The sequence below is a fragment of the Clarias gariepinus genome, chromosome 4, assembly GCF_024256425.1.
Source record: "Clarias gariepinus isolate MV-2021 ecotype Netherlands chromosome 4, CGAR_prim_01v2, whole genome shotgun sequence".
Lineage (NCBI taxonomy): Eukaryota > Metazoa > Chordata > Actinopteri > Siluriformes > Clariidae > Clarias > Clarias gariepinus.
In genome coordinates, this window is record NC_071103.1 from 37,001,070 (window position 1) to 37,021,456 (window position 20,387).

Below are 20,387 nucleotides of genomic sequence, written 5' to 3' on the forward strand. Positions count from 1 at the left end.
AGCACACTTGGAGGAGGAGAAGTGCATCATCTGAGCCGTATTTCATCTGGAGCGTAAAAACACACAATTTAGACGAAAACAGAGACCTATGATAACTTGTTACATGGGACCTTTAATATCTTTCTTTCCTACTGATTGCATTATTTTTTACTGCTTTGCTTATTTAACCCTAACTTGAGTCTCTTTAACTAAACACACACCCCTTGGGCTCTTTTAGTTTTTGGCAACTAGGAGGTGGAACGTACAGTACGTCCAAACAGTCTTCAAATGATGTCTAAAATCTACCTCTTCTTGAAGTACTTTAAAAAGCCACTATTTGAATTTAACTAAGCAAATATTTAAAAGCCTACCATTGGAAAATGAATGCAGTGATTAATATTGTTCAGCTGCAAGATGTTATTTAACCCTAACTGATGCAGTAAGGAGCTTCTTATTTCATTAACATCCGTGCCAGAAGACATATCCTGTTATGTTACTCTGTTTCAGAAAAGAGTTAGGGTTAGGGTTGGCAACAACCCTTCCTGCAACAAAATTCATCCTTTCAAGAAAAAAAAACTAAGGAAATTTGCTAAAACTACTAATATTGGGTTTGGAACAGTATAACAAATTATTCCAACCATAATGGTGAACTATTATTTTCCAGGAAGAACTATAGTCAGAAAAACATCCTGAATGAGCATGATGGGAGATCACTTAAACACTTAGCGCAATTAAATCATTAAAAAAAAAAAAAAAACAGCACTCGCACCTTTTCTTTAATTCTGAAAGTAAGAGCATTCCCACACACATAATATGACAAAAATTTAAGGGATTGGGACTAAACAGCTGTGTAGCCTTAAGAAAACCACTTATCATTGAGACAAATTAAAAAATAAAATGGCTCCAGTTTGCTAGGGAGCATAAAGGAAGGACCAGTGTTGCCAACTTAGCGACTTTGCCGCTAGATTTAGCGACTTTTCAGACCCCCTTGACGACTTTTTTCAAAAAAGCGCCTAGCGACAAATCTAGCGACTTTTGGACAAACCTTAGCAACTTTCCAAATGTTGCCAGTACTGTCCTGTAAGCGCGAGGTCTTGCTTTCCCGGTACAGTTACTCATCTCCCTGTGTCTGCTCTGATCAGTGAGCGCTAGCTCTGGCTGAAAGGAGCAGCATATTCCCGTGACCGCACGGCAGCTGACATAGATGTGAATAAGCTGCGCATGTGCAAAAGGTGTTGCTACGGACCAATTACTTACCTGCTTCTTCTTTGCTTGAAATAAAACTATTTAATTTGACAGTTTCTTAGGATTAGGGAAAACATGCAGAATGCAAATACTATGTAATTACGTCATCAATATGCAAATATACGCATGACGTCATCTAGCGACATTTGGCGACTTTCCGAGCAGACTTTAGCTACTTTCCATTGAAAATAGTTGGCAACACTGGGAAGGACTGTGGAGGATTGGAAAAGGTCATGTAGTCTAATGAGTCCAGATTTACCCTGTTCCAGAGTGATGGGTCTGACAGGGGTAAGAAGGGAGGCAAATGAAGTGATGCACCAATCTCGGCTACCGTATAAGAATGGGGTCGCTCCAGTTGCTCAGGTCCAGGTTCAACACCATTATGTTGGAAAAAAATGGGGTCAGCTGACGATCTGAATGTACTGAATGACCAGGTTTTTCCCCATCAATAGATTCTTTCTTCCCTGATGGTAAAGACATATTCAAGTTGACAATGGAAGGATTCATTGGGCTTAAATTGTGACAGAACGGTTCAGGGAGCATGAGATGTTATTTTCACACATGGACCTTAACCCCACTCCGAATCTCTGTGATGTGCTGGAGAAAGCTTTACACAGTGGTCTGACTCTTCTATTGCGTAAGTTTATTAAAATTCTGCCACAACGGTAATCAAAAGACAGTCCAATCAAATATTAGTGTGTGTGACTTTTTTTTTTTTTTTTTTGGGGTATTTGGCCATGAAGCCTACAATCCAGTAAAACTGTGTTGTCTGTGTACTTGTATGACTACGTTACCTCCCCAACATAACTTTTAGACTAATGTGCATTTTAATCCCTGATGTAGTGAACCAGTATTGGAATGTATTTATTGCTAAAAACCTCAAAGCATGTCTGTAAGTCAGTCTGGATAAGAGCTCCTGCTAAATGCCAGAACTGTAGATGTAAAATGAAAAAGAAAAAAGTAAAATGTATTTTATTTTTGTGGGATGAGCAACAGGTCAAATTCCCTTACTTGTGGGGATCTCAGGGTGGGTGTGTCAGTGGTGCCTTGCATTGCAAATGTCATTTCATCAAGTCATTTACCACCTGTCATAAAAAATTAAAAATCAGCTTTACCTGCACACCTAAAAAATATGGGGGAAATAAAGCAATTATAGTGGTTGGCACTTTCGCCTGGCACCTCAGGGTCCGGGTTTGATTCCCGTCCCTGTGTGTATGGAGTTTGCATGTTCTCCCCGTGCTTGGAGGGTTTACTCCGGGTACTCCGGTTTTCTCCCACAATTCAAAGACATGCAATGGATTGGCACCTTGCCCAGGGTGTACCCGCCTCGTCTCCTGGGATAGACTCCAGGCCCCCTCAATACAGGATAAAGTGGTATAGACGAAAAAGAGTAAGTACCAGCAATTGGCATGAATCAATTTTTTTTTGCCACTGCAGAAATAAAAGAGTTAAATCTTTTAACATTATTTTTGCTCCAAAGCTTCCAGTAGTAAGGTTTCTAGTATTATGCTAATTTGGGGGGAGAGGGGTGGAGCTACCAGATTAATTCCCGAGGGCAGGCGGTCCTCAAGGACTGCAGTTGAGAACACTGATTTCAGCGACTTTGAACACGGCATGGTTGTTGGTGCCAGACAGACTGGTCGGAGTAGTCTCAAAACTGCTGATCTACTGATATTTTCACACACCGTCTCTAGGGTTTACTGAGCGTGGTCTGAAAAGGAAAAAAATAAAAATCCAGTGAGCAGCAGTTCTCTGGGCGAAAATGCCTTGTTGATAGAGGTCAGAGAAGAATGGCCCGACTGGTTTAAGCTGACAGAAAGGCAGCAGTAACTCAAATAACATCTTATTGCAACTGTGGTCTGCCGGAGTGCATCTCTGAATGCAAAACACAATGAAGAGCAGCAGAACATCTCTCCGGGTGCCACTCCTTTCAGCCAAGTCTACAATTTGCATGGGTTCTGCAAAATTGGACAAAAAAAAATAAATGTTGTCTGGTCTGATGAGTCTCGATTATTGCTGTAACATTCGGATGGTCGGGTTAGAATTTGGCATAAACAACTTGAAAACATGGATCCATCCTGTTTTGTATCAGCAGTTGAGGCTGCTGCTGGTGTAATGGTGTATGAAGATCCTCCTGGGACCAACTGAATATTTTTTAAATGTTATAGCCTACCTGAGTATTGTTGCTAATCATGTCCATCCTTTTAAAACCATAGAATAACATGGTACAGTTTGTCAAAAAGCAAATAAATAAATAAATAAATAAATAAATAAATAAAATAAGTCACCTCAAACTGGTTTGTTGAACGTGACAATGAGGTCAGTGTACTCACACGACCTCCACAGTCGCCAGATCGCCATGTAATAGAGCATCTTCAGGATGTGGCGGAATGAGAGATTTGCATCATGTACAGTATGTGCAGCTGACAAATCTGCAGGGAGCGCATGATGCTGTCGTGTCAATATGGAGCAAAATCGAAATCTAAGGAATGTGTCCAGCATGTTTCAATCAATGCGATAAAGAATTAGGGCAGTTTTAAAGGCAAAATTTTTTTATTTTTTTTAATTTTTTTATTTTTTATATTTTTATAGATATTATAAGGAAAATACTTATGTATATTAATATAATATTAATAACATTATCATATACAGCAATATAACATATAGAAATAAATTTAGTATTTAGTATTACGAGTTTTTCTTTTCCTAAGGTTTGTATCCTTTTTTTCTGTCCGACTCTGAACATTTAAATTTTTTTTAAATAAATAAGCCTGATCAATTTTCCTTACTATATCAGAAGGTATTATATATTAGTAGTTTGCAAATGATGTTTCCACAGAAATTTGAATGACAGATTTACTGCCCGATTGTGTTGCAAAAACTAAAATCTTAATCTTAGGCCAGGGGTAGCTCAGTGGTTAAGGCATTGGACCACGGTTCGGAAGATCCCAGGTTCAAACCCCACAACCACCAAGTTGCCACTATTGGGCCCTTGAGCAAGGCTCTTAACCCTCAACTGCTCAGATGTCTAATGAGATAAAAATGTAAGTCGCTCTGGATAAGAGCGTCTGCCAAATGCCTAAATCTTAATCAAAAGAACACATTTAGTATAAAACTGTAATTGTGTTAATGTTCCACTAGCACAGCATGCCCTCCCAAAGGTAAAATAAAAATCATTTCTGTTATTCAGGTAAGAACAGCTCATAAGGCATTCATAAACACACACACACACATGTCTACATACTGTATAAATACTTAGCACAAAGGTCTGGATGTGCACCTCACAGGACCTGCCTGAATGTTGACAGTAAGAAGTTAAGTCTTAACTATTATTGATGAGGTCACGCTTATAATCAACGCACATCAATTTGAAGTAATTATGCTACCAAATGAGTCAATAAGGAAGACAAGAGACATAAAATTGTTTGTGAAACTCTTACCTTTTTTTATAAGCTGCCTTCAGGTGGTAATGATTTATGTGAAAAAAAAATATATATATATATATAAATCCCTGTGTAATGGAATAGGTTGTGCGTGCATTTATTTTTTTATTTTTTGCTTTTCACCAATTGAAAAGCACTTTATCAAGAAGTGATATAAATAATAATTTTGTTGCAGCTGGTTACCCAAATGGCCAATCAAGCAAATTAAAGAAAAAACTCTGCATGAATGATTTGCATAATCTTTATAATTCACACACCAGCTTTAGTTTATAATGAAATACCAAGATGAAAAGTTCTGTGTTGGTCTATTTCCACAATGATTCCGTACATTTCCCATGATGCCATTTTACCTTTTCTCATTATCAGCCTCAGAATGACTCAATTCTGAATATATATATATATATATATATATATATATATATATATATATTTTTTTTTTTTTATCCTAATGTCTATCTGCATATGTCTGAAAGCACAAATCTGATGTTTTCAGCTTGGATCTGTATGTTGTCCTGGATTATTTTATATATATATATATATATATATATATATATATATATATAGAGAGAGAGAGAGAGAGAGAGAGTGAGTCAGATAAAAGACTGTATAATTACGAATGTGTTCCGTTATGGCATGCAAATCCGGTCTGAGCAAAGAACTGAACAACATGTCTTGTGATGAGAACATAGCCTTAGTGTGTCCCGCTCTCTCATGTCTTCGCATATACACTCTGCTCATGCAGATCAGCTTCCAGCGCTTCGACTGTCATGCTAATACTGCTATCAACCAGCAATGCCTCATAGATGGCCAACTAGATTGAGTTTTTAACATTAGTCGGAGCAATATATACAGTATATAATATATAGTAGGGTGACCAATGAATAGGACTGCGCTGCAAAAAAGACAATCATGCATCACAATCATGCGCGTACACATAAAAAAGTACAATTAAATTAGGCAAACTTTCCTTTTAATCATGTCTGACCTTTTTACCATAACTGCATTGCATTCTGGGACTTCGAGTTCAGTGTGTGTGCTTTTATTTTATCTGGATTTCAGATATTTTTGCCGCTGCATTTCTTATTAACAGGATGTTGAACATTGTTAGAAAATGGAGATCGAGTTAGTCTTGTTTTTCGAAGCTAAAAAGCAAAAACAGACCGTTGTCTCTACTTTCGTTTCCTCGTGACATCAGTGCTGCAAACCACCTTTAGAAAAGCATAGCAACAATAATACCGACAAACAAACTGACACATTATTACTAGGCATCATATGTATATACATCTCAGTTATTCCGATATAAATGGGTTTATTAAGAGGACCGTGTTCTTTTAATCAAAGCACTTCTTTTACTTTAAATAGAAACCTTGTGCACAGTGGTGGCGATGGTCATAGCAACAGCAATAAAAGTGAGGAGCGGTCGTCTGCAGATAATAAAGAATAAAAAATATGAGGGCAATAAAATGTAGTCAGCTGACGACCTGAATGTACTGAATGACCAGGTTATCACATCTTTCTTCCCCTATTAGGAGCGGTTCTGGGAGACTAAGGAATCATTTTCACTCATGAACCCGGACACCACATTGTGCGTTGTTGGTAATCAAAGAAAACAAGATAATATCTAGATAGATAGATTCATTTATTTGATCAATTAAACCCACTGAAAAGTTGTGGATACAACTTTCGAATGAAAGGCACAGTAAAATCAGACACCGCTGATATATGACTCGATGAAAAATAATTACAACACAAGCAGACAGGGTTATTTTTTTTTTTCATTTAGTTTTTTTTTTTTTTACGCACTTACAAAACGATCGCACCTGCCGCTAAAGAGGTGCAAATGAGTCCCAGGTAAAGCAGAGATTTTGAAGATGATTAAACCGGGTCATACGGTGGAGAACGACAATGGAGGAACGTCACTTATTGCTTATCCACGTTTGGAGGTTCGAGGAGACGCGCAACCGAACCTTGTGGAACGCCATTCCTGCCCTGATCTAATACCTGACGTGAGTAGTCAAGTGGACGTGAGTCCAACAGTTAAACAGATTCAGATACAGCAGAGCTCGAGTCGGAGATTAGATCAGAGAAGGAAGCAGGTTCTGTTAGGTTGGAGATCTCCAGGAACTCAAGTTCACTCTGTAGAGAAAGAACGGCAACGTCTTTTCTTTGCGCTCATGTCCTTGGCGAAATGTCCTTAGCTGAAGTGATTATCTGGATTTCGGATTCCAGCCCCTTTCCCAAAGCTCAGAGATTAATGATTTTATGATTTGAATCATGCCTCCGCACACACACACACACACACACACACACACACACACACACACACACACACACACACAGGGCTAATTCCCTGGTGCACCATGTGCAAAATCAAACCTAATGTGCTAATTTGTTTCATAAAAAAAACCAAAAAAAAAAAACAGCAGAAACATGAAAAAATGGCAGATTGATAGCTGAAGGTTAACCGATGTTAAGTGTCAGAGACGTGTGATTAAATCAATTTCAGAGCTGGAGAATTTAATTTGGACGGTAGGGCCGGCGCATCGCCGCATTTCGGCGTCTCAGCTTTCAAACAGTGGTTCGAGCCGGACCCGGTGGTTATTTATTCAGAACAGAGAATCGTCCCGTAATCAGTTCAGTCCTCACTGGATCTGCTCGATGAATAAAAGTGTTGGTTTTGCCGTGCCTCGGGCACTCGTAATCAGTTCAGGATGTTGAAATATACAGGAATCGGAGCAACATATATCCAGGATCTTTGGTATATACGTGAAAGCAAAACCATCTGTATGTCATTATTCAGCTCTAAACCCTCGCCTTTGCCTGACTGCCAACCATCAGCTCGCTGGAAGTCTTGAGATTTAGTGAAGAGGCCTGGATATGGGTTTCTCCCGAGCTGCTGTGCACCGAACTCTCCAGCTGTCCTTTCTGAGCACGCTGGCGTCTCAGTGAACCGAGCAACGCTTTGGAAGAAAGTACGACAGCTCCTGCTTCTCTTTTTTTAGAGATTCACTGCAAACTCTCTGAGCTGAGACTGGAACACTAGCAAGTGTTTCCCTCCATCGTGAAATCAAGTTTAAAAAAAGAAAAAGTGTTCTTTCATTCCACAAAAAAATATGGAGAGCTTCATCCAGCCATCATGATCTATGGCAATTTCTAAAAAGTCAGCAGGCTGGAACGTTGACACAGCTATCAGAGCTCGCGGATGTTTTTCCTCTCTCCTTTGCTCTGAAACAGCTCCTCGGCCACCCGGAGAGCAGAAAGAAGCAGTTAGTATCTCGGTACCCTCCGCCCCGGTCATTACCTGACCGTACCGCTGAGCTCGGTGAGATACTGCCGGAGCTCTTTGGCAGCCGCGAAGCGTCCGTACCGCGCCTTGGGCTTGACGCACTCCTCCAGCAGGGAGTCGAGATGCCCGTCTTTGGCCACGTTGGCCGGCGGGTCGTGCAGCAGGCCCCCGGTGCTGCCTCTCCACGTGGCGTAGCGGGACAGCAGGTTCTGACAGATGGCGTAGTAGTTATGGTCGACGGTGACCCTTGAGCACAGGGCGTCTTTGGAGAAAGACAGACAGGCCTCCTTGTCGCACTCCTCGAAGCGGCTCTCGTACCACATGTCGTAGCTCTCCGGCTTATCTGTGAGAAGAAAGCAGGCGTGAATTAGAGGGGTAATGAAACACTCGCGGTGTGCTGTTAAAGGTCCCCCAACCCCCCTTCAGCTAGTCAGCTTCATAATTATTGGCACCCTCGGTAAAGATAACAATTAAAACTTATTTAAAGGTATTTTTGTGTTAAAAAAAGGTCTAATTTTGGTTCAAAACTGTCAATTATTGGCACGTATGCATTTATACAACACAAATACTTTTTTCAGCCTAACAGCGCCAGGAGTTCTTCTGTAATGACAGGATGAGACTAAATAATGACTAGAGATTAAAGAGATCATTCAGGATTGCTCTGTATGTTTATAATGAATAGAGGGGAAGGAAAAAAAAAATCAATGATGTATTGCAATTTTTTCTTTATGTGACGATTTATGTAGCGCCGTAATAAGTCCAAAATCCATATTTTAAAATAAGTTTTTAATGTATATTTCTTTGCGTTTAAGGTGGTAAAATGTTGCAGTTCCTCTATAATCCTACAGGTGGTGGTAGTCACAATTTTTGATGAAATTGTTTAGAACTGTGACACAATCCAAAAGAAAAAAAATCAAGAAGAATCAGGATATCTATAACATCATAATCAATGATACTTTTGAAATCGCGAAACGAATCGAATCGGCACCTAGGTATCGTGATTTGTTTGTCCCGGGTTATTCCCATCCTTAACAAGCATAAATAAAACACCATCAAACCAAGCTGTTGCTCCTTGCCTTCACTTCTAATCCAGCGAACGTCTCGTTAATACCTGGATTTAAACATCCTGAGCATTTACATTTACATTTACATTTAGGCATTTGGCAGACGCTCTTATCCAGAGCGACTTACATTTTTATCTTATTATATATCTGAGCAATTGAGGGTTAAGGGCCTTGCTCAAGGGCCCAACAGTGGCAACTTGGTGGTTGTGGGGTTTGAACCTGGGATCTTCCGAACCGTAGTCCAATGCCTTAACCACTGAGCAAAACGAGTAACATTTTCCTAGAAGAGACACTCGCAGGTACAGGTACACCACTGGGATCGATGAGCCGAAAAAGCCGGTAATGCACTGCAGAGCCTCGCTCGCTGGAAAAAAATCCTCCCTTTTCCGAGAGATCAATCAATCTCTCCATCCTGCCAGAAAGAGTATCTGCCATGAGGAGATGATGGTGTAGATGAACTGCTGCCAATTCTTCACCAGTCGGCACTTTTGCATCTCCCACATGGGCCTGGACCGCCAATCTGCTTCATTAGCCTCAGAACTACCACAGAGTCTGTGCGCGTGTATGTGTGAGTGTATGCATGTATGTGTGTGTGTGTGCTGTGCGCATGTCCTCAAGGATAACGATCAGAACAGGGACTAAAATCTGCAATTTTCTCCAGCCGAAGAACTCCAGTGGTACTTAATCCCCCTCTAACCAAATTTTGCAACCCAAATTTCCTGATTTCCAATTCAAACAAGCTCCAGTGTCAGACACAATCACAGCCAATATTCCAAACACTCCCCCTGCCAAACACACACACACACACATACTCGTACGCACATGCACTCATAGACTCCAGGCCATGTTCTCCCTCTCTAATTTGCACTTACACCTGGGGGTTAGGAGAGGTGAAGGAATAAAGAGGGAGCCGCGTGTTTCGTATTTCTCCAGCGGACCGGAGCTGATCTACAGGGCGAAGCTCAGTCAGGGCTGAAGAGCCGAACAGCTTTTACGCCTGGCCGAGTTACACAAACATCCTGTTCTGAAAGACCTCAGACACCGGCGGAGATCCAGAATCCCTTCCCGTCTCGTGTGTAGGGGAAATCCCGCGCGCTGAACGGCCTCGGTGTCGGATAAGCAGATCTGAATATCCGTCTGGGCTAAAACTAATACACGCTGCGGGTTACAGCGGGTCACACCATCAGTGCCATCAGCTGATTTAAAATTTAATAACACTCAGTACTTCGGGATCAGGTGTGCCAGACGAGTCGCAGTGAATAATCAGTTACCATAGAAACGATAGACCTGTGAGCTGCTGTTTCCACGCCTGTTTCTCTTATACCTGCTTCCTGATCACTTTATCACTGAAACAGAGACGTTCATCACGAACTGCACATTTCTACACAAACTAGGGGGCGCTCTGGAACATTGGGTAGGCTAGGGCTGCAACGAACGACTAGTTACATTTACAATATTCATTTAATCTAGAGCGAATTACATAGCTACTTTAAAGTTTTCACCACTCCATCATTTCGATAATCGATTAATCGACTGAATCGATTAATCGAATGGCAAATGCCACAATTACTCTATAGCTCTTACCTAGTTTATTAGCTTTTAAATTTACCCTGAGATTGTTTTTGTGCATGTGGCAACTATCAATATCAACATAAAGATTATTTAATTAGTGCTGTCAACCGATTAAAATTTTTAATCTAGTTAATCACAGTCATAGTCTGAGATTAATCGCGATTAATCACAATTTTGAAATACTCAGATTCACTTGTATTATAAATGTGCAATGTTTGAATAAAGTAATGCATGACAAACTGGTTAGAGGAAACATTATGCAGTTTATGGAAAGACATTAATGTCAAATGTGGTCGTATGATTTTATTTGCTTTAAAAAAACAACAACATGGTAATATTTTTAGATTAATCACATGCGCTAACTCGTTAATATTGATAGCGCTAATATTAATTAAGACCTTTCCTGATAAAACAAAATCTAAAACCAAGGAACAACAAAGTGTGTGCAATGAAGTCTAACTAGTAATTGAAGCCTAAAGACGGTAGATGGTAATTGTAAAAGATACGTTGAAATGTTAAGAAAAAACGGAGACTCTGGTGAAGGGGCGTGGTCAAGCGGCAGGGGCGGACTCAAGCGAAGTGAAGCGAGAGTAAGGTAAGTGGGAAAGTGTGTGTTGCTGTGAGCTGAAAAGAGTAGGGAGCACAACAGCATGAGAGAGAAGACGTTCATTAAAGAGAACTGGACATGAAAAACCCGACACTCGCGTCCTTCACGACGATGCTTCGCTTGGCCACGCCCACAAAGTCTTTCCCTTCTGATTCTAGCGGCTGTTTCGCTCATGTGAAGAGTGAAATGTTCCCACACTTTAAATTTTTCCGCGTGAAGGTGTTCGCCATCGCGCTAATTACTCCCTTCGCTCCAGTAAGCCTGACACCTTCATGACGTCAGAGCGCTCACAGTTCGCGCGAGAATGGAGCGCGATGACGCCAACGATAAATCGACAATCAAATTCGTTTCCAATTAAACTAATTATGGATTTTAGTCGACAGCGTGGATTAATCTTTGCACCCTTTGAGTGTAGGCCTGACGGTGCCGGCGGGAACGGCGGACGGCGGGTTCAGCGGATCGGAGCCGGTGCAGAGAGGACGAGGCGGCGGGAAGAGGCCGTGTCCTCACGAGTGAACTCTCTCTACTTCCTGTGAGCTGCAAAACACAGAGCTGCTTCTGTTAGACTGCTGGCAGCGGGACAGGACTGAGCTCAGGAGGGACTGACTCCGAGTCTACACGCTTCACACACACACACACACACACACACACACTTACATGTGCTCCCAGATATACACAAGCACAAACGCTCTCTCTCTCTTTCTCACTCACTCACTCGCGTTTGCACACATACTTGCACACCTGCACACAGCCTAACTCAAGCACACACATGCTCTCTCACACACACACACACACACACACACACACACACACACACACACACCAGATGGCGACTGAAATGGTTGCAAATGCGACTAATGCTTTTATTTTGCACATAGTTTTTATCCAGACAGACTCTCGCCTCTCCTGCCTGGCATGGAAGGGAGTTACAGGAGTGTGAATGTGTGTGTGTGTGTGTGAGATAGTATACGTACGTGATGGTACAAAAGGGATGCGATCGCTAACGAGCGCGCCTGAACATGTGACAGTTCATCAGACATTCCATCAGTTTTACGGTCACATATGCACACGTGCATACACAAACTCAACACACACACACACACACACACACACACACACACACACACACACTGCAGAATTGCCTCATCTGTCTTATTTTGGAAAACGTCTTATCAGGCAGCGCATTTTATACAGACTCATGAAGTTTTACCGGTGGAAACATTTTTCCTGGAATAAGAACTGAAAAACAAACTCTCACTGGCAATACAATGCAACTGTGAGACGGCTACATCGATTTCACAGCTCTGGAACCTGCTCAGAGAGAAATGCAGACACATAGAGAAAGAGAGAGAGAGAGAGAGAGAGAGAGAGAGAGAGAGAGACGGAGGGGGGCGTCCAGGAGGAAGGAAGGAAGGAAGGAAGGAGGGAAGTAAGGAGAGGCTCTGAGAAATCCCCAGCCCACCCTTCACACCTACACCTCTCCACATCTATCTGCCTCTATCAAAGCCTCAGCTGCTGAAGAACATGTCTGAAATCCGTCTCGGGCCTCCGGGGGAACCGGCATGTTTAGTGTGGGAAATAGGTGGCAAATGTTCAGGAAGCGGAACTCAGCGTGAAGCTCAACAGCCCCGCTGGAGGGAGGGCGAATCGATGCAGTCAGCAGCATCCGGGGGAGGGAAAGAGAGAGGGAGAGAGGTTTGAAACTCATCCCTCATCTGAGTTTCTCCATCCGGAAAACAATAGCAGTACTCAGTACACCAGCGGGTCTCGGGAGTCTGTGGAGATCCGTCTCCGACACCAAAGAACTCTCGGTGTGCTTCAGGTCACACGATGAGGGGCAAAGAGTCTAGCAGACGATATTTATACCCAGTGCTGTTCTGAGAAATATTTAAATATTGTTTTGATATCCGAGTAGCTCCGAGTTCTTCCCAACACCTGACCTCAGACGACGTCTTCCCACTTTTTTTTTTTTACTTTATTAACAGCTGGAAATGTTTTTTAAAGTGTGTGTTTCCGTCAGAATGCCTGGTGTTTTCTTACAGCCTTTCAGCCGATGCTGAGCTTAATGATCCTAATAAAGCTATGCGACTTTGTATTTTTTTTGTATTTTATATTTTTTACGTGTAGAACATTAAGGGAAAATAAACATCAGTGGGTCAGATCGGAAAATACCTCAGATCTGATCGAATAAAACATAAAAGGAACACAAAAGAGAAATAAATAATAATAAACATGATAGAGAGTATAAAAACAACAACAACAACAACAACAAAAAAACTAAATATCACAACAGACACACAAAAAATAGAACACAAGGTAAAGTTTACAACACTAAACAAAAAAGTAACCACCAAACAAAAAAAATAAATTAAAAAATGTAAACACGAAACAATAAAACCCCTAAAAAACATATAAAAAACCCTAAACACAAAAGAAACAAAAAGCATAAAAACTTAAACAACGAACAAAAAACCTTAACCAAAAAAATTAAAAAACACTAAACAAAAACTGAAATAAAAAACAAAAACACACAAAATGTAAACACACAGAAAAAAAAAAAACACTAAATGTAAAACAAAAACTTTAAAACATAAAAAAATCAACTTAACACAAAAATAGCAAACAAAACTGAAACAAATAGCAAAAGAAACAAAAAGTAAACACCAAACAAAACTTAAAACAAAATGCTTCAATGCTATGCAAAACTTAACACAAAAAAACAACACTTGAAAAAAACAAATCATTAAAAGTTGAAAGTAAAAAAACAAAACAAAACACAGAATAAAACACCACCGGACCGAGGCCAAAAGAACACTTTTTTTAATGGCAACAATAAACAATAAAATTTAACACACAACCTTTAAATAAATAGAAAAAAAAAATTAATTAATTAATTAAAAAACTATATAAATAAAATATTCTTTTTTAGTTTATATTTACGATAATGTTCACTCCATGAAGTGAGTTTGTTCCTGTTATGATTTACGTTATAGCAGCTATTAAACATCGCTTCCTCAACAGCATTGATTTTCTCGCTCTAAACCCCACTTGGATCAAAAACACTCACACTACTCCACCCTCAGAAGTGTAACTTGTAACTAAAATGTTAAAGATACAGGTTTACCACTTCATTTGTCACTTGAGTCTCCTTCCATAAATTCTAAATATGAGTACGTTTTGTTACACGAAGCTTCAGCTGTACTGATTATGTACGGGATACACTTATATCTGGTACATATAGAAACGACAATAAGCAGGTGCTGTGATTTACAGCCGCACTACTGTCGAGACTTCTGCTATGAAAAATAAATCAACATCTTCTGACCAATCAGATTCAAGAATCCCGAATCGAGACTAAGCTGAAGGATGGAGCCTCGGGCGTGTTTACACGCGTGCGAGTGAGATGTCAGTGGGCATCAGCGCTCAGCACCAGCAGATATCTGGTATTGAATAGATTGCCTTGTGCTGCGCTAGTGCGCTCATGAGAAAAAAAACAAATCAGACCGGAGTGATTGATCGGCCCTGGAAAACACAGCCTCAGGCTGCAGCTCGGTGCCTTTGAAGAGCGAAGTGGAAGAGCAAATCAGACCGAGAGGAGAGGAGGAGGGGAATAAAAGTGTCCTTACTCTGTTTGATGAGCCTCTTGTCGGCCACCAGGACGTTCTCGGCGTCCACTACGATGACCTTGCCGTCTCGAGGGCCCACGGCGAAGTTGTCGAAGCTGACGTCCAGCAGATAGAGCGCGAAGTCGAAGTCGTTGTTGGTGAGCTGCTCGGCGATGTCCAGGAGCTGCTTGGCCAGGTCCACGCGCTTCTCCCACGGAGCCTCGTAGAAGCTCCAGAGCTCCTCGCCAACGTAGTTCACGGCCACCACGCGCCCGCATGCTCCCAGGTACTTGGCGAACGGCCAGCCCTCGTCTGACGGGAAACTCTATAAGGAAAACAACAATAATAATGAAATAAACTAAATTTTTTTACTTTTTTAAACGAATAATCCTGGTCTGCCACGTTAAAGATTCACATGCCATGAACACACTGGTGAAGCTAGCAAAGAAAAACTAATTTCACACATTTGACCTTGCCTTGATTTCAAAATCTAATCAGAAAAAAAATGCTGGTTATAATAAATTATATACCCTATATCATAATCTTTCACCCATTCAGCCAGTCGCATTTGGGGCGTCTCGGCAACAATTACATTCATTTATTCAACTTCAAGGTCGCGGGGAGCCTGAAGCCCATTCCAGAAACCTTGGGCTCAGGGTGGGGTACACCCTGGACAGGGCGGCAATCCATCGCAGGGCGCACACACTCATTCACACATACACTACAGGCAATTTGGGAACGGGATTTAAACTGATGTTGGACTGTGGGAGGAAACCGGAGTACCCGGAGGAAACCCACCAAGCACTGGGAGAACATGCAAACTCCATGCACACAGACCGCGAGGCAGGAATTGAACCCTCGACCCTGGAGGTGCGAGACCTCAGTGCTGGCCACAACGCCTTTGAGGCACCTGCAACAATTACAATCTTTCATGTATTTATTTATTAAATTATAAAAATGTACTGGTTATCAATTTCTAGTCACTGAACTTCCACAGCAATAAACATCACTTCTCTCTCTCTTTTTCTTGGCAATCTGTTTACCAGCTTGTCATGTTACTAAGAAACTGCAATAAATTGGAAATTCCTAAAGACGTGGAAGATCACATACCTGGCTGTTACAAAGCCCTGACACTGGAGACTCCTTCCATAAACACGTGTTTTAAATTACATGTTTATTCGTTTTATTTCTATAGTATTCCATGTAGATAATTATTATCAGTCTTAACCGCACACGTCCTTGTGTAAGTTGTTACTATGGAAACTACAGTATATCATATTAGAACATGTGATTTGCATCCATCTAAAGTCGGAGCTGCTCTTATTCATCATATTTGTGAATTTAACAGCTGTCTGGTTTTTAAATGATTGCTGTACTCAGGGCACAATTCTCGGACGTGAACACTATCGTAAAGAGCATCTTGAACCATTTAAATGTGTGTTCAGACCTGCTAGAGCCGGGCCTACGCCCGAGTCTCAGAGCGGTCACTTCTAGCGGCCTTATTCTTTTTCAGAATTTAACCTCAGGCCTGGCGGTAACGTCTGAGAGCACAGGGGGAAACGTGTTCATGGTACGACTTATACAGAAAGACTGTTAGAATATAAGGACACACTAATAAGAATATTACTTTCTTTTAAAAATTTTTAGCTGTAAGGAAAATCCTCAGGTTCTGAATGTCTACTGTGATGGAGTTTTCCGTCACAAAATTATCAAAAAACAAACAAGATAAAAAAAAATGTATATTAATTAATGAATTTAATTGTATATATTTATATTATTTAATTTAATAACATACTTAATTCATTTAATGATTATTATTAATGTAAATAACATATATTTAGGCTTAATTTTTATTGTATTTATTTAAGTTTTAAAAGTCCTCTACAAGAAGCACTTTATGGCATATTTTGTACAAAAATAAAAACCACAATTCACTTGTTTATTTGACTATTTATGAGTTTGCGTGTTTCATATTATTATTTATGCATTAGTTTGCTTCTGTCTAATTTTTTTTTTTTTTTGTGAAATGTATGTCTGCATAAACTTGCAAATGATGCAAAAGAAATTTGCACAGTCCGGTTCACACACCATTTGCTTCCCCGTTTTAAAATTGCTGTCGCGCCTCGTATTTCATTTAAACACTAACACATGTACGTTAAAGCAGAGAGCCGAACATTCTTCAAATCGCCTCCTGATATTTTTGCTTTCAGGCAAACTTTATTAAACATTTAGGTTTTAAAACAATTCAAGCAAATAATTATAAATAAATGAATAAATAATTTCAATATATTAAAAAAAATATTCGCAACAAACAGAAAATATCAAAGAAATAGATTCATCAATCAATAGACTTCTAGCTATTTGCTTCCCCGCCATTTGGCTAAGACGCTCCCTGGGGTGATGGCGACCTCGGGGGTGGAACAACCAGGCAAAGGCTACGACTGTATGGTCAAGAGTTTAAGCTCCAGCATGGTCAAGCTGCCACTGTTGGGCCCCTGAGCGAGGCCCTTAAACCCCCCCCACTAACCCTGCACTCTGACCCGAACTTCCTAGGATATGTCAAGGAAAAAAATGTGACTTTTTTTCTACAGCTGTGAATTTTTTTTCTTTGTGTGTGAGGAGGAATTATCCCCAACCTGGCAACAGGATATTTAGAAATTAGACCACCTCTTGGGGCGTTGCAGGTGATAAAACAGGACCATGTTAGACCCCAGTGTGTGATTATCAATGAAGACTATTTAAAATATTTTACACTTAAAATCATCACTGCATCTCAGAACTGCTGTTTTTTTTTTTTGTCCTTGTGTTTTGAATTATTACTTTTTTTGTGTGTGTGAATTTGTTTTTTGCATTTCACGGCTAGGTAGATTATGGTTAAAAAAATACGTTAGCAAAGCACAAAAACAGCTACTTTAGTCAAACAGACAGCAAAAAAAAGTGACAAAAAGTGTAGAAAATCTGGTGGAAAAAAAAAAGAAATGGTATATTTAAAGGCCAGCTTGAACTTTACAGTAAGTAAAGTTCCTGGAATAACCCCACTGTAGGGAATAATCCTACTAAACAGGGAAAACTGTTTTAATAAAAGACACGATTAACAAAAGATCAAAATATGACTTGGGAATATATTTATTTTATCTGCATCTATTTATCTTTAATCTATTATTTTAAAAGCTATTTATTAAAAATAAATATGAGAAATGTTAAAAGGAAATCTACATTAGCAGGTAAAAAAGTAATGATTATTTAAAAGAGAAAAAACAAGCCATGTTAAGGGAAAGGGTGTGATTTTGTAGCAGGGGAGAGAAGTGTGAGAAATGAGTAAAGGCCACAGTTTTAGTGAGATTTATGGTGCAGAATTGCATTAAACAGCTACTTTATCTGGGAAAGTTGCAAAATAGTCAAAGAGCTAATATTCTCCTGGTACTAACCTCATTAACCACTCCAACCTCGCGGGTAACGACGTTAAAACAAGACAACAGATATTTATTCTATTTTTATTGCTAACAATTCTGAAAGTGTCCACATACACAATAATCTCCTCTGAACAGTTGATATTGAGATGTTTATCTGCTACTTCTGCTCTGTAAAGCTTCATAACGCCTCGAATCTGAGCTGCTGAATGAACTTCTCCTCTGCAGATCTTCATGAGAGACAGGTTCATCATCATGGAGCTTGATGGGTTTTACAAACACTCTCGACACAACACTGTTCTTGCAGGAACTGTTCCAGAACATCTGACCTTCATGTCTTTAAACAACAACTGACCTTAATTACCCAATGCCATATCTGTTACTTCTTAGTTTAGAAAAATAATCCAGCATTGTTCTAGAATGTGGGAATTAAATCCAAACTTCCAAGCGAACCAAAAAACAGCCAATTTACTAACCAAATGTAAAGAAAAAACAAAACAAAAAAAACCCCCAAAAAAACAGCTTTTTAAGGAAAAATAAGAACTTTTTATAACTAGCTGTGTGCAAAAGCTATGATGCGGTTAGAATCTATCAGCGTAAATGTGGAAAATAAATAAAGTCAGCTAAATTAGTGAGAGGGAGGGAGAAGAACTGCATTAAACATCACTTCATTTGGATAAAATTATTCAAAAAGCAATGACTGGTTAGAAAAGCATAGGGGATCAAAAAGCAAAAAAAAAGGGAAGAAAAATGAGAAAGAAAAAAGGGAGAGAGAGAGAGAGAGAGAGAGAGAGAGAGAGAGAGAGAGAGAAAAGTGAAACCTGTTGTGTTAGTGGTTGAATGACAGGAATAGTAATTAAAGAAAGAAAGTAATAAAAGAAAAAAAAATCACTGATAAATGTTATTTTACTCAAAAAAAAGAAAAGAAAAAAGGAACTACTTCAGTGGATAAAAATAAAATATTTATAATTAATAATTAAATTTTCTTTTTAAAAAGTTATAAAAAAAAGAAAAGGCCAAAAAGTTGTAAAAGTTTTTGTAAAGACAAATTGGAAATATAATAATAATAATAATAATAATAATAATAATAATTACATGTAATGGCAAAGATTCCTGTTTTGTTTATTTTTCCATGTAAAATTGTGCTAAAATACACCCGGCTAAACAGGGGTAAAAACATCTCTCAGATATCTCAGTGGAATGAAAGGTCGGGTCTCACTGATTCGCCTTTTTTTGTAAAATTGCACATTACAGTCGCTGGATTGTTGGCGACTTGCTGAGGCAGAGGCAGAGGCAGAGGCTGAGGCAGAGACGGGGCAGTTTGTAAAGCGGAGGGCAGTGATTGGCTTGTTTGAATCAACACTGCGGAATGACTCAATAATGAGCAAGAGCAGCACTGAAGGATTTGAGGTGTATGTGTGTGTGTGTGTGTGTGTGTGTGTGTGTGTGTGTGTATGTGTGTGTGTGTATAGAGTACAAGCACTTGCTGTATGTTAGTTTATGCTGCAGCTGAGGTACATCAAGCTGAACAACCACAAGACTGTGTAGAATTTTTAACACCACACATGTATACACCACATATGGTGTGTGTGTGTGTGTGTGTGTGTGTGTGTGTGTGTGTGTGTCACGAGGTTACAGTGGGGGCGGGGCGGGCCACTGGGAACTACGTACAACTCAGCTGAAGCTGCAGCCGCGTTCACTCAGAGTGTGTATTAGTGAATCACACAACAACAAGATTATACACAGACAGGCGTATATAGGCAGACACACACAATTAGAATTGAACACACACACACACACACACACAGACAGACAGACAAACTCACACAAACACCAACATTTAGAAGAAAATACACACAGATACATGCGCGCACACACACACACACACACACACTAAACCAATTGACAAAAAGACACACTCTAAGACACACACAATCTCATATACACACACACAATCTCAGAAACTCTGACACACGCACACATACAAACACACACTTGGACACACACACACACACTCGGGGACACACACACACACACACACTCGGGGACACACACACACACACACTCGGGGACACACACACACACGCACTCGGGAACACACACACACACACACACACACTCGGGAACACACACACACACTCAGGGACACACACACATTTGGGGACACACACACACA

At 40.1% G+C, this 20,387-nt stretch overlaps 1 protein-coding gene across 5 annotated transcripts in view; it reads right to left on the reverse strand.

The window, feature by feature from the left end:
• Positions 1-6,287: 6,287 nt before the first annotated feature.
• The window catches only part of dipk2ab (divergent protein kinase domain 2Ab), a 47,466-nt gene continuing 33,366 nt past the window's right edge, over positions 6,288-20,387 (reverse strand). For all 5 annotated transcript variants that reach the window (XM_053495406.1, XM_053495407.1, XM_053495408.1 and 2 more), the window contains exons 3-4: positions 14,823-15,126; positions 6,288-8,296 (exon numbers count right to left, since the gene is read on the reverse strand). In XM_053495406.1, coding sequence (XP_053351381.1) covers positions 7,965-8,296; positions 14,823-15,126 — 636 coding nt within the window. In that variant the 3' untranslated portion in view covers positions 6,288-7,964. The remainder of the gene's footprint in view (positions 8,297-14,822; positions 15,127-20,387) is intronic.